The sequence below is a fragment of the Gossypium hirsutum genome, chromosome D11 (assembly GCF_007990345.1).
Source record: "Gossypium hirsutum isolate 1008001.06 chromosome D11, Gossypium_hirsutum_v2.1, whole genome shotgun sequence".
Lineage (NCBI taxonomy): Eukaryota > Viridiplantae > Streptophyta > Magnoliopsida > Malvales > Malvaceae > Gossypium > Gossypium hirsutum.
The window spans coordinates 2,073,504-2,088,284 of NC_053447.1; the positions used below are offsets into that span (position 1 = coordinate 2,073,504).

General features: G+C 30.2%; 3 protein-coding genes across 3 annotated transcripts; all 3 read right to left on the reverse strand.

Moving 5' to 3' along the window:
• Positions 1–2,375: 2,375 nt before the first annotated feature.
• Positions 2,376–3,157, reverse strand: LOC121223610 (14 kDa proline-rich protein DC2.15). Its single transcript, XM_041105453.1, has one exon. The coding sequence runs from the start codon at positions 3,052–3,054 to the stop codon at positions 2,662–2,664; it is 393 nt and encodes a 130-aa protein (XP_040961387.1). The 5' UTR covers positions 3,055–3,157; the 3' UTR covers positions 2,376–2,661.
• Positions 3,158–8,477: 5,320 nt separating this feature from the next.
• Positions 8,478–9,277, reverse strand: LOC107912223 (14 kDa proline-rich protein DC2.15). The gene has a single exon (XM_016840307.2). It carries the CDS (start codon positions 9,203–9,205, stop codon positions 8,795–8,797), a length of 411 nt encoding a protein of 136 aa, XP_016695796.1. The 5' UTR covers positions 9,206–9,277; the 3' UTR covers positions 8,478–8,794.
• A 4,480-nt stretch (positions 9,278–13,757) lies between these two features.
• LOC107912222 (14 kDa proline-rich protein DC2.15) lies at positions 13,758–14,431 on the reverse strand. Its single transcript, XM_016840306.2, has one exon. The coding sequence runs from the start codon at positions 14,337–14,339 to the stop codon at positions 13,941–13,943; it is 399 nt and encodes a 132-aa protein (XP_016695795.1). The 5' UTR covers positions 14,340–14,431; the 3' UTR covers positions 13,758–13,940.
• Between the last annotated feature and the right edge of the window lie 350 nt (positions 14,432–14,781).

Sequence of the window (14,781 nt, forward strand, 5' to 3'; positions counted from 1 at the left end):
ATTTTGATGATCTCCTTTTATTTATCAATTTTATTGAAACAAGGTACAACAAAGAGAATACCATACAAAAGTTAAGTAGCCAAAGAAACACAACATAAGAGAACCAAAACTCACCTAAAGCAAAGAGATCAACTTAAAAACACTTAGCTTTCAGCACTTTAAACATCTAAACCACACCCACTCCCTTGCCAATAAATGTGAAATTGATGTGAGACATCATTCCTAAGTCAAAATAGAACACCACCACATCCTCAATGCGTCATTCCGTAAAGCCATTAAAATACAATCGATCACCAAAAATCACAGAAACAATCTACTAAAACAGAATTGCTAAAGGCCATGTTGGGGCAAGTCACCAAAGCCGACTGACTCCTCGCCCATCTATTCCATCCATTCGACAGTTACGTATAGCTGAAGAATACGAGTAAAGTACGAGGTAATTAAATTATTACTAGTTTTAAATAAAAGATAAATGCATGTTCCTGATTAGAGATTTCACCTCATTCATGATCAAGTCTGGAAAGCAGCTAATCATCAATTATTTTATGGATATATAAACTAATTTTCCACAACACTCACTTCTCATAATTGAAGTTAAAAGAAGTAAAGAACATATGTTTTTGGAATGCTCGTACTATTGCTTATTTTTTTATTTAATATAGTATTTTTATTATTTTCTTAAAAAATAAATATATTATTCAGGCTTTTTATTTTTAGATTATAACAATTTAAGCAGAATTAACTAGTCAAAACTTGGTTTTGTTTAATGTTAATTAAGTAGAATGATATATAGGTTAAGTTGAATGAAGATCCTGTATTAATTAAATCATCAATTTAATTGCATTTATAATCCAAATACATGTTAGTCCTCAATAATGGGTTCACGGGTTTGATTTGCTTCATAAGACTGACGTCGCACCAAACTTTCCCAATTCACATTCAATTTTGGTATATCATTTAAAAAAACGCTCCAAATTTACATGATTTAAATGTTAAATTTGTTATTCACATCAAGCCACACATGTACTTTAGTAAAAAAGAAAGAAAGTGTTTCTTGGAGAAAAAAATAAAAATTCAGGTATTAAATTGAACATTAAAGTCAAATATGGGTAGTTAATTGGGACAAAAAACTCAAGTATTAAATTGAAAAAATTCAAGTACCAAATTGAACATTGAATTTAAACTCAAATACCAAATTGAAACAAAAAAAATCAAGTATCAAATTGAACATTAAAACCAACCTCAAGTACCTAATAGTATATTAACCGCTTTAAATATACTAATAGTTTTTGTACTCTTAAAATTTTATTATAATGAGAAGTTGTATAATATCATCAAACTCTTAAATTTATTGAATACTTCTTATAAAAATATAATTTAGATAATTTTCATTATATATACTAGTTTTGATGACAAGTTGTATAGATGTTAATTTTATTAAATATTTTTATAAAAATATAATTAAATTAAATTAAATTTTATTATATTGTATTTTTGTATGTTCTGTATCATTAAATATTATTTTATTTATAACATTTTTACTCATGTATTTTAAATTACTGATTACTACTATGTTATGAAGTGTGTACCATGTAGAATTATTAATTTATTATCCATATCTATATTTTTTATAAATTTTTTAGAATAGGACAAAATTATATAAGGTATAAATATTGAGATTTAATAATTTTTAGATAACGATTAAACTGACATATAATATATAAATATTGATGGTTTAATTTATTATTATGTCAATTTTAGAATTGTTGTGTCATTTTCCATTACCTAGCTAATAAAAATAGACTAAAAAATATGAGTCATCGTTTTCTAATTTTTTTATAGATTAATAATAATAAAAATTGTTACTGGATGACTATCAAATTAGTTTAAAAAAAATCCATATTTAAATAAGATAATATTATTAATTTTAAAGAATGTTTGATCATTTACTTTCAGCACTCTTAAAGTTTTCACACATAATATTTTGTTAGGTTTCAATATTTCCCTTAATTAGTGTTCTGATAGATCTTAATTAATTAGAATCTGGTTTTGTTATCAATTCCATTTTCTTATTTTAAGTGAACCAATCCTTGAAAAAAAAGTTTTTCTCTTCCAATCAATAAATTGGTTATAGCGATTGAGGACACCTCAAACCACCAACTTTTACTTTTGTTATCGGTTTCGATGACCTACAAATCAACCCTTGTCGAATTTCTAACCATGTGACACATGCCTGTAATATTAAACCTGTTAAAATGTAGCAACATTGATTTTTTAATATAGAGATTCAATAATAAAGGGATTAATTTATTCTCTCCTATCTCAAGATTTGAAAATTGTAAAAGTGATAAACATATGAAAACAAGAAACAAACATAAGAAAAATATAAAATTTATTACCATAACTACATACGATAAAACAAGTTGAATAATACAAGACTTTTCATGCACCTTGGAGGTACAATACACCCCATCCCCCAAAGGAAAACACTTGAAGAAACGTATTAGACATATTCAATATCAATCTTCCACAAGAAAATTAAAACAACAAAAAATACAAATAAAGACATTGATTTAATGCAAATAAGGGAAAACCATAACTTTCAAAAACCAAACACAAATAGAAAGATGAAAAAGAATGTAGGGAGAGTGATGACTAAAATTAGCATTGGAAGCCAGTAGGAACATTCCTTGAGCAAACGTTGAGAAGCAAGCTAAGGGAAACTGGGACATTAAGGTTGAGGCCTAAGACGTTAGCTCTGATAGCGGTGCAAAGGCAAGCGGCAGCTTCAAGGTCAACGAGACCATTGAGAAGGGAACAACATGGCATCACTGGGGGTGAACCAACAGTGACATTGACTAAGCTAAGCACTTTGGCACATACACCTAATTTAAGAGCATCCCTGGGACACCTACCTCGTGCAGATGGAGTGGGGGTGGGGATGGGATTAGAGCCGGAAGAAGAGCAAGATCGACAAGTAGCACTGACTAGGGAAAAGAAAAGAATGTTGAGTGCTAAAAAGAGGGCCATGGAAGCTGATCTTTTTGAAGCCATTTTGGTCTTCTCTTAAAACCCTAGTGGCTTGCTTTCTTAGCTTTAGAGTTAAAAAAGTAGAAGTGTTTGAGGATGGAGAGCTTGGAGCAAAGTGAGGTGGTTTTATAGTGTTAACAAGAAGGGCTAGTGGTGGCTGGTGAAGTTTGGGCGTTTGTGATGATCGTGAGGTGGAACTTAACACATTGTGCCATGGTTCACGAAGAATTAATGACTGTTAAATCTTGCTTGTTTTAGTTTTAATCTACATTAAATTTATGTAGATTTTTTATAGAATCAAAGTTTACTAAATATATGTTTTATGGTACTGAGCAATTAAATAAATGGTAAATTACCTCTAAAGTTACTAAATTATCAAGAAATTTACGTTTTAGTCACTCAACTTCAAAGAGTTATAAAATGATCATTGAACTATTCAAAAAATTTTATTTAAGTCAATGGTTTGTAAAGTTCTTTTTTTTTTAAAGTTCAACTAGCAAGCTCTAAGCAACGATTCGACGATTGGTACGATGGATCAGTACCCATCGACAAGTAGAAAAACATACCTTAGATCCAACCTAATCTAATGACTAGTGTCGGAGATTGGAGAAAAAAGTTGTTTAGATTTTGATTTGTTGATTTATAACGTTCAAAGTTATTTCATTAAAATGAAAAACTAAACTATAGAAGAGAAAGGAAAGAAGAGATTTTGATTGGTGCAAATAGTGCGAACGAAAAAAGTCATCCAATAGCAATTTAATAATCTAATGACTTAAATAAAAACTTTCGAATAGTTCAGTAACTATTTATAACTTTTTAAAGTTGAGTGACCAAAACATAAACTTACTAATAATGTAATGACATTGGGTGTAGTTTACCCTTAAATTAAATTATTGATTTGCATTTAATGTATTATTAAGGTATAAATTCAATCCATGTGTTCTAATCTCATTAATAGTTGAACATATCGTTATAACAAATAACTACTGATTAAGGATTTTACCTCATCAATGATGATTAAGGATAAAATAAATTTTTATCTACTTAATAATCATATATTATCATATAGTTAAGTATCGAAACCTGCTAATCATCTATTATTTTGTGGACATATAAACTAATTTCCAGAAGACTCTCCTCACATAATTGAATTTTTTTTAATAATTTCACTGTAGGTTCTGATTATACCTGCTATTTTTTAACACAATGCTTAGAATTATTTATAGCCTTTTCTCAATCCATAAATAAAAGGATAATGCGCTTCAACGCATTCAAACTCACGTCATCCTGTGTTGACAATAATATACATGCCAATCAAATTAAGACTCAATCGGCCACGGTTTAAAAAATACTAAATAAATAAAGAATATATGGGTTACAAGTAAACAATTTGTAATTATTGTGAGGTTATTTCATGCCACAATAATGGGTTCACGGGTTTGATTTGGTGCTTAAGAAGATTCTATATCCAAACTATAGGTTTAAGTTTTTATATATACATATTAGTTGTTTTAATTTGGTGTTTTATGGTCTACCACATTTTATTAATAAATTTTTTGGCTGACTAAAAAAAGGGCATTCTCCGATTTCAACCGTTGAAGAAAGTAATATTAATGAAAAATTCAAGTTAATTTTTAATTTTTTAATTTTATCGTTTAATTTAATGAAAGGTTTTTTTAAAAAAAATGTTTAATTAATTTTTTGATTTATATGGTAATAATTTGAATCATTATAATTGTTTTAATAAACATCAAGTAATTGAAATATAACTAAAATTATATAAAAGTTTGAGGGTCTGTTCGATTGACGGAATTGATTTTCCGGAAAATCATTTTTAACTTTTCCAGCGTTTGATTGGCGGAAAATATTTTCCATTTGGAAAATGAACTCCAAAACAAGGGAAAATGGGTTACATTTTAGGGAAAATGTCTTACCCTTTCAATTTCCGTAAGACATTTTCCGTGCTCTCCTCTCTATCGCCTCCTTCATTCCTTCCTTCATTTTCGGTAGAAAATTACTTCTGTTTATCGATTTTCCAGTAACTTGTTTTTTTAATTATTCAATACTTGTTTTTTTAACACAATTACAAATAATTTATTTGATATTAGTTTTTTTCAATTTATAACGATTAATATTGTAGCTTAATAATTGAGTATTATTATAAATAAATCAATGCAATATATGTAAAAATAATTTAAAATATAAAAATTTATTAATATATATTAATATATGTAAAAACAACTTTTCCGAAAAATATTTTCAAAAAATTTGCTAAGCAGCAGAAAATATTTTACACAGATTCAATCAAACACCAGAAAATATTTTCCAGTAAATCATTTTACAGAAAAGTAAAACATTTTCCAGAAATTATTTTACGAAAAATATTTTACTGGCAATCAAACAGACCCTGAGTGTTGTTTTTTTATAAACACTTGGAATTTGAGAATTGACATTTGTTGGGGATAAAGCGATGAAAATTGACTGATGTTGAAGTAATGCTGATTGATATGGGTTGGGTGGACAATCTAATTAATGGCTTCTTTCAAAGAAATCACTACAAATAATAACTAAAAAGTAATTATGGCTTTTATTGTTCTCCTTTTATATTTACTTAGGCTTTGTTTATTATTGAGGTTGAAATATATTTTTTAATTTAAACTTTGATTTTGAATAAAAAATTTGGTTGGTAAATAATTTTTTAAATCAAATCTTAATTTTAATCCGAATTTTAACTCATAGCGTTTGACTTTTGAAGAAATATTTTTTAATAAAGTTTTCTAATTTATAACATTATGTCTAAATTCTCATTTTATTTTTAAAAAGTACTTTTTAACATTCATTATAAACATTATCAAAATTTTTAGAAACATTTTTTAAAAGTTATTTTCTACCGTACTTTTCAACTTTAATGATTTTTTTTCTTTTTTTCTATTCTCTTACTTCAAAACTATATTCAATCTATAGCTAATTTAGACAAATATTTGTTCCCCAAGGGAATTCATACTAGTTACATAATTACAGAAGAGCTCAACCCCCAACCAAATATAATATATCTTATCTTATGATAAATTCGAGAGTGTTAATCATTAATTATATTAGATATGATTCGATCATCACGTGGGTAAGAAATATCATGTAATAAATTTTTAAAAATGGATTGATTGAGTTTTAACTCAATTGGTATAGATATCGTTGCTAATACAATAGGACATGGGTTCGTGTGCGTTGAAGCGCATTATTTTTTTATTTAAGAGTTGGAGGGATTATGATTAGTTTTAGACATTGTATCAAAAAAACAAATACTAAGAACCTTGATGTGGTAAAGTTAAAATAATAAAAATTATAATATCTTGATTTAAATCCTATATGTATTTTTTTTTAAATTTACAGTTTAATGCAACAGGTCATTTTTACCCAAGCCCAAACCAAACTGAATAAAAATAAAATAATAACAGTCCAAATTTACAATATGGCTCAAAACAAACAAAAAAACCTAAAGGTCCAAAACCCTAAGACCCAATTACAAGTTCACAACCTAAACTATCTCAGTAAAACTAAAAAACCCTAATCCCACTTGCGCAGCTGCCTCTGGCCACGTCAGCGTTCCTCGTCCCGAGGCCTGACACACCCTTTCTGCCACTGTTTCACCAAAGTAGCAAAGGGTCTGCCCATCGCCTCCCGTTGACTCCGCCACTTGCAAGAAAAGAGCAAAAAAAGGGACAGAGACAACGTGTAAGAACAGACGCAAAACAGAAAAAATAAACAATGTAATATTGGCTATAAAGGCCACAACAATCAATGTAATTTTTGGGGAGAAAAATATACGAAAGCAATCAAAAAATCGGATACAAACTTGAAACAAAGAAAAAGAAGGTGATTTATTTTTATTTTCAAATTCGAAAGCAAATAAAAATAATAATACAAAATTATTTACCTGTCTATCCTTTTGCGCCATCGTCGAGGGGCTTTCCTGATCTCGAAAGCCGCCAAATCCATTAGGGTTTCGTCTGGGCTTCGGTGAAAAAGGACGCAAAGGGCGCGTGACAAGAAAAAGGAAAACCAAATTTTTTATTTATCCTTTTTTTTATTTTTAAAGGCATTTGCCTTTGAATTTGAGTTTCTAGGAGTCAAAAGGCAAAAAAGGGGGCTTTTTTACGTTTACCGGCCACCGGTGGCTGTCGGCGGAGCACTGTGGCTCCTTTGGCCGGACCCGAAGGGTGGCTTGGAGAGAAAGGAGAGGATTTTAGAAATTTCTTTTTAGAAACAGGGATGAAATGATTCTTTTTTCGAAATATTTGGTTTAAATAGGGCTTGAAAACGGTGTTGTATTTTAAATCCTCTTCAAATCTTCAATTTTCAACACTAAAGATATCAAGTAATCAACTAGGTATCAATTTTGGGCGTCTCGAGGGTGCTAATCATTCCTCGTGTGTAACCGACTCCCGAACCCATTTTCTGAATCTTGTAGACTAAAAATCGTTTTTTCAGTAAATCAAACCTTTTATTAAAACGGTCAAATTACGAGGTGATCTGATCACACCTCATAAAAAAAATGGTGGTGACTCTCATTTTTATTTTTTAATAAAAAGTCAACTTCGATAAAAAAAAGATTCGACACTTAATAAAACTAGATATATACAAGAAATCAAATAGTCAAAGGTTTCGAGGATAAGCATGATTTATGTCTTGAATTCTCAGCATATTGCAGTTTAGTGGCAATCAAAATGTAAAGCAAGTCCAAGGAATGTTTGCCTTTTTGTGCAGTCAACCAGGCCTTTTTTTCAATGTCTTTTTTAGTTTCCCATTTGAGAATGCTTACATCTTCCTTACAGTCACGGACCCAGAACTGTACTTCCTAATGAGTTCCAAGTCGTATATATTATCAATTGCCTATGTTACCCATTTTATATTCTAATCACTAGAAATCAATATATGAGCTATGAGTATCTACAATAAAATAAGAAAAAACTTAAAAGAATAAAGGAATAAATTATATTAAGATGATATTAAAAATTAAGAATTTCAGCTATCAATAAAATAAAACTGTGTCGTTAATTTTAAGTATATAAAAAAATTATCACTATTATGTCTATATAATCACTACCCTAACTTAATTTAACTTTGATTAAATTATTTATAAAATAATTTACAAATTAAAATTTTAGGGCAGGGAACACATTCGCATTTTTACTTTTCTCTCAGGTCTTGACTGATTTGGTTGGGTTTCATCAAACCTTTGCATATATGTTTTCTCTTGAATTGTATGATGGTTTCTAATGAAATATGTGAAAATTGAGATTTCAAATGAAAGTTGTATTGTTCGGAATACATTTATAAAAGTTGATTGATAAGTTCTTAGTATCATACTAATAGAACTTATACCCAAATAACAAATATAAAAGTGGTAGGCATATTTTGCACTAAATATGAAAAAGTAAGTACAAACATTATAAAATTATATAAAATTTATTGCCATAGCTAGATGCAGAGATTTTATAAATAAAGTGATAACGAAACAAGAAGTACGGAAATAAAACAAGCTGAATAATACAAGTCTTTTCATGTCCCTTAAAGATACTAAAGTTCCCTAAGAAAAACATCTGAAGAAAAGTATTAGACTTATTCTATATCAATCCCCACAAGGAAATTTAAACAACAAAGTTACAAATGAAAACACACAGTAAATAATAGAAATCATAACTTTCTAAAATCAAACACAAACACCATAAGAAAGACGATAAAAAATGTAGGGAACAGTGATGATTTAGCATTGGAAGCCAGTAGGAACGTTCCTTGAACAAACGTTGAGGAGCAAGCTAAGGGAAATTGGGATGTTGAGGTTGATGCCTAAAATGTTTGCTCTGATAGCGGTGCAAAGGCATGCAGCAGCTTCGAGGTCGACAAGGCCATTGAGAAGGGAACAGCATGGCATCACTGGGGGTGAACCAACGGTGACATTGACTAGGTTAAGCACATTGGCACATACACCTAATTTGAGGGCATCCCTAGGGCACCTGCCTCGTGCAGATGGAGTAGGAGTGGGGGTGTTGGGGTTTGGGTTTGGCCTTGGTTTAGGGGTGGGTGAAGAGCAAGAGCCACAAGCACTGACTAGGGAAAAAAAGAGAATGTTGAGTGCCAAAAGGAGGACCATGGAAGCTGATCTTTTAGAAGCCATTTTGATCTTCTCTCAAAACCTTAGTGGCTTGCTTTCTTGGCTTTAGAGTTAAAAAGGTAGAAGTGTTCGAGGATGGGGAACTTGGAGTGAAGGAAGGGGGGTTTTATAGTGTTTTCAAGAAGGCTAGTGGGTTGTTTTTTTAATGTTAGGTTAATTGATGAAATGGTAGAATAAATCAATTTGATTTTTATTAAGCTGACTTGTGAAGTTTGGATGTTTGTGATTTGTGAGGTGGAAATTAACACACTACCATGTTACCATTGCTCCTATAGGATCAATAATATGTGGACCTGTCTTAGCCTAACTTTAAATGAATAACCCCTTGTAATGTTCCATGTTCCTCCAAAATATAAGCATAATAGTGACAACTTACAAACCGCTAAGTAGAGACAAAATGGATTACAAATTAATAATCTCTCTTTGTCAAAGCTTTCATGTTCTTCTTCAGCCACCCTTTAAACAGATTTTCTGAACTTCATTCACATTAAACTCAAAATTTATTCAACTTCCCAATGCAGTAATAAACTTACTATAAGCAGCTAATGTATCCAAAACCAACATTAAATAATGGTTTCTACTTTTAACTCATTTAATCAAATTCAAAAGGGTGATTGTTTTCCTTAAAAACCATCTTTAAATGGTACAAACCAGTTTGAGATGCTTCCATATTAATATTCAATAATATTATTTTGAGATTATTAATAAATACTGCCAACCAACCTCCTTTTTTTATTATTTGGTTCAAAAATGGATGCAAAGTGTTGTTGGAGATATTGGCATGTTGCCAATGGAAGGATTCAACTGGTATGTCACGGGCGAACTTTAGAGCCTACCCTGGATTCCACGCAATTAGCCCTATTTCTAACTTAAAATGAATGCTTATGTTTATATTCAAATTGATATTCTAAATATTAACTAATTATCTTTCATTTCATTTTGATAGTTCAAGTGATTAAATTTATAAGTAGATTTCATCTATTAAGTCTCATCTGGGATGATTTAACACATCACAACGTTATTTTATCTAAACTTATGACACTAAGGCCTGGGGCCTTAGAACGAGACCAGATAACTTGAATCTTTTCTCTTCCTAATTATCATTTCATTTTTCGTAAGTTACTTGTGAAGAGTTTATCATTTTTGGGCGACCGCCCTTGAACGTGTGCTACAATCTTTAGCATTTGACAAATGTGATTCCACCATATGAGGAAGCTAGATCGTTGAAATTGATTGCTTAAACAAAAGCTATAATTTCTTACTGTAGTTTCTATGGAGAATACAAATATTCATCGCATTCGAACAAAAGATATTTATTAACGGAGCCGATTATTACCACATTAGGAAGAACAAAAATGCTGCAGACCTTCTATTATGGATCATCTCTAAAATTCAAATTTATGTTCTCTCTTTAATAATGCAATATGTCTTATTATTACATCTAATAATTATTAATGAAATAAATAGTATTTTATCATTCCTGTCCGTACATAATAAATGAATAAATTCAAAAGGTGAAATTTATCAATTTACAAAATAAATAAATAATTATATATTTAAAAAGATAAATGTTTGAAACAATAAAAGAAATTCCTTCAAAATTAGCATTTTCTCAAACAAAAAACTCTTTTCCAAACTTCTCTGCAAAAATATAAAAATAAATAAATAAAACAATAAGAAATTGTTGTAGAGCAAAAGGTTAATTAAAAGAAGACCAAATTGATTTATATATTCATTTTTTTCTCTCTTGAAGTTTGACAAAATTCCATAATACAAACAAAATGTTGTAATATTGAGTTTTCCATTTTCAAACCTTTGGAAAAAAGGAAAGCAATATCCAGAAAATCCGAAGCAAATATAACAGCGATAATGAAATAATTCCTTTTATATTACACAGATTAATATGAAGAAATTATATTATAATTACACAAAAATATTTGCCGACAAATGAATGTCACAGAAAGGTCTGACTTTAATCATCGGCTGCATCAGGTCTGCTTAGTTTGTTCAGTATTTTGCCATCCCGAGCAAAAAATATTTTTAAAATTTTATATTATATTTATAAGTTTTTTTTAATAAACATAGTAATTCAAAATAAAAAATATTACTTTTATTAAAATAGTAACTGGGACAGAAGCATAATCGCAACTTCACTTTTATTAATATTAGATATTCATTATGAATGGTTCAAAATCCAGCACAAATATCAAATTTATATATAAATTTTAATTTAGTGTAATTATACATATAAAATATAAGTTGTGATATCTATTTATACAAAAGATTTTGTTTTTTTTTCAATTATACATATTAGAAAAATGAATATATACATTTATTTTTATATCAGATTAAAATACTTGTTTGTGTATGCAATATATCAATATAAAATAGTACTAACTTGATAATATTGTTAGTGATTTGTGAAAATTGAATCAAATCAAAACTTCATGTATAAAATCGTATAAAATCAAAGTTTATGTATCGTATAACATTGCATATTGGATCAAATCAAAATTGTTTCGTTATTTTTCTATTATGTTATTAATAAATTACACAATTAATCATTCTGCTATCTAAGAAGTTTGGATTTGGTAGCTTTAACTATTAAAATTTTCAATTTGCACACTTGAAAAAATTTCGGCTTGCAGTTATTCCAAGTTATTATCCTATTAGTTGTTCAAACAAAAGTTAGAATAATAATAAAAAAAAGACAATTATGTAAGAAAAAAGTTCAATACAAAATATTTATTAACGCGGTTAAAATTCATCAATTCAACTTTATGAAGCCTCTCCTAAAAATTGATTTTACTCAACAATTAGCCTGATACCATTATTGTCTTAAGCCTAACCTACCCTTAATGGATGATTATAGTCCCAAAATCGAACAAAAATTATTACAATCACTCTTCTAAAAACCTCACCTACAACCAAGAATATCTCTCCAACAAATACCTAAACAAAGAGAATCAAAATGCACAATAACTCTCCAATTATCAAGTAAAAGCACTTGAAAAAACTGCCAACCTGTGCCAAATCAATGGCATATTTTCAAAAATCAAATAGCAAGCCTTCAAACTTTAATCACCAATCGTTTCAAACTATATTATCCATCAAATTTCTCCAAACGATTGGGTTAGTTTGAATTCTTGAAAGATAAGGGTGGAGTTCACACATCTTTAAATTCTTCTTTTCTCTTCAAGAGTATTATCCAATAAATAACATTAAGCTTGATCATATCTAGCTTCCTAAATTACCTACATTTATTGCCTAAATATACTTTATAAAATAATTACTTAAATTATAATACCAACAAAAATATAAATAATTTAATTGTCACAAACTGGTCTATAATATTACCATGAAACATAGTCCACGTATCATTATAATTTTTAAATTAAAAGAGAAAAAAAATGATAGCTTTGACCACAGGTTTGGGGATAACCATCACTAATGTGTTGAATTATGAGGATAATGCGGTTGAAATCAAAATGTAAAGCAAGTCCAGGGAATCTTTGCCTTTTTTGCAGTCAAATGAGCTTTTTCTAATGTCCTTTTTTAGTTTCCCATTTGAGATTTCTTACATCTTCCTCAACAAAGTCTCACTCACGGACTCAAAAACTGTGCTTCCTAATGAGTCTCAACTCATATTGCATTTATTAAGTTAAATATTAGCTATGATATCTATAATAAAATAATATATATAACATTAAATAAATTGAGATCGATAGAGCTTTCAACAGAACATCGACAACTCTTGATACAATGTTGTACCATTCTAAAATGAGATATTTGATGTGGATAAGGATGGTGCATGAGAATTTTCAATTTTTGGAGGGATGTTAGTGGTGTTGGCCTGCGAAATGTAGTTTCTCGAGCAACATGGCAAACAAGATTGCTTTCCATTGGGAACCACCTCCTCCCGGGTGGATAAGTTCAATGTGGCCGGTGTAGCTTTGGAAGACGAATCGGGTTATGGTGGGGTCTTGAGTGATGATAAAGGAGTGGCTTGTGCTTTGTTCTCGGGACCGATTTGTGGCTAGGGGATCGGAAACGTTGAGGTAATAGTCATTAAAACAGTCGTGGAACTGTATACTGGGTTGAGACGGTAGGTGAAAATCCCATTAATTATTGAAATTAGTTTGTGTGTTGCTTTGGAGTGGCTGATGAATAGGAATTATAAATTGTGGTCATTACGAAATCTATTTAGTGATATTGACTGCGGCATTAACTAGCTGGATTGATTTCCATTCGCAGTTATTCACCGGCAAGGTAAATGTATGGCTGATGCTTTGACGAAAGCAGATATATTGAGACCTTCGTTTTTTAAGGCCCTGGTGGTGAATTTTGCTTACTGTCTTTTAATACTGTTTGAGTGGAGGGTATTTGTCTTAGGTCGAGTGTTGTAATCTTGTTGTCCTTGAAAGAGGTTGCTTTTATCCAACGTTTTTCTCGGTTTGCTACTTTTTCAAGAAAAAGAAGAAGAAATAAAACAAGTTGACTAATATAAGTTTTTTCATATCCATTGGAAATACAATAAACCCTCGTAGAAAAGTACTTAAAAAAGTATTAGACTTATTTTATATCAATCTCCATAAGAAAATTTAAACAACAAAGTAACTAATGATAACATTGATGTACCGTAAATACTGAATCATAATTTTTAAAATCCAAACACAAACACAAATACAAACACAAACACCATAAGAAAGATGAGAAAGAATGTAGGAACAATGTTGACTTAGCATTGGAAACCAGTAGGAACATTCCTTGAGCAAACGTTGAGAAGCAAGCTAAGGGAAACTGGGATGTTAAGGTTGATGCCTAAGATGTTAGCTCTGATAGCGGTGCAAAGGCAAGCAGCGGCTTCGAGGTCCACAAGACCATTAAGAAGGGAACAACATGGCATCACCGGGGGTGAACCAACGGTGACATTGACTAAGTTAAGCACATTGGCACATACACCTAATTTGAGGGCATCCCTAGGGCACCTACCTCGTGCTGATGGAGTAGGGGTGGGAGTTGGCCTTGGGTTAGAGCCAGAAGAAGAACAAGATCCACAATTAGCACTGACTAGGGAGAAGAAGAGAATGTTGAGTGCCAAAAGGAGGGCTATGGAAGCTGATCTTTTTGAATCCATTTTGATCTTTTCTCAAAACCTTAATGGCTTGCTTTCTTGGCTTTAGAGTTAAAAGGTAGAAACGTTTGAGGATGAGGAGCTTGTAGTGAAGGAAGGGGGGTTTTATAGTGCTTCCAGCAAGGCTAGTGGGTTATTTTTTAATGTTAGGCTAATTGATCAAATTGTAGATTAAAATCAATTTGAAATCTGGCTGGTGAAGTTTGGTTGTTTATGATCTGTGAGGTGGAAATTAGCACAGTGCCATGTTAGAATGCTCCTATAGGATCAATATGTGAATCTATCATTCACTAAATTACATTATTTGCAACAGTATTTCATTTAAGTAACAATTCAAAAACATCAAATTATGTTAAGTTTGTTCCTTTTATGATAATTAATTATATTTCAATTTCAACTTATTTTTTTATACATAAATCTAATGAATCATGAATAAAATCTGTAC

Coding starts and splice junctions, on each gene's coding strand:
- LOC121223610 (XM_041105453.1), bottom strand. CDS start 3,054: ATGGCTTCAAAAAGATCAGCTTCCATGGCCCTCTTTTTAGCACTCAAC.
- LOC107912223 (XM_016840307.2), bottom strand. CDS start 9,205: ATGGCTTCTAAAAGATCAGCTTCCATGGTCCTCCTTTTGGCACTCAAC.
- LOC107912222 (XM_016840306.2), bottom strand. CDS start 14,339: ATGGATTCAAAAAGATCAGCTTCCATAGCCCTCCTTTTGGCACTCAAC.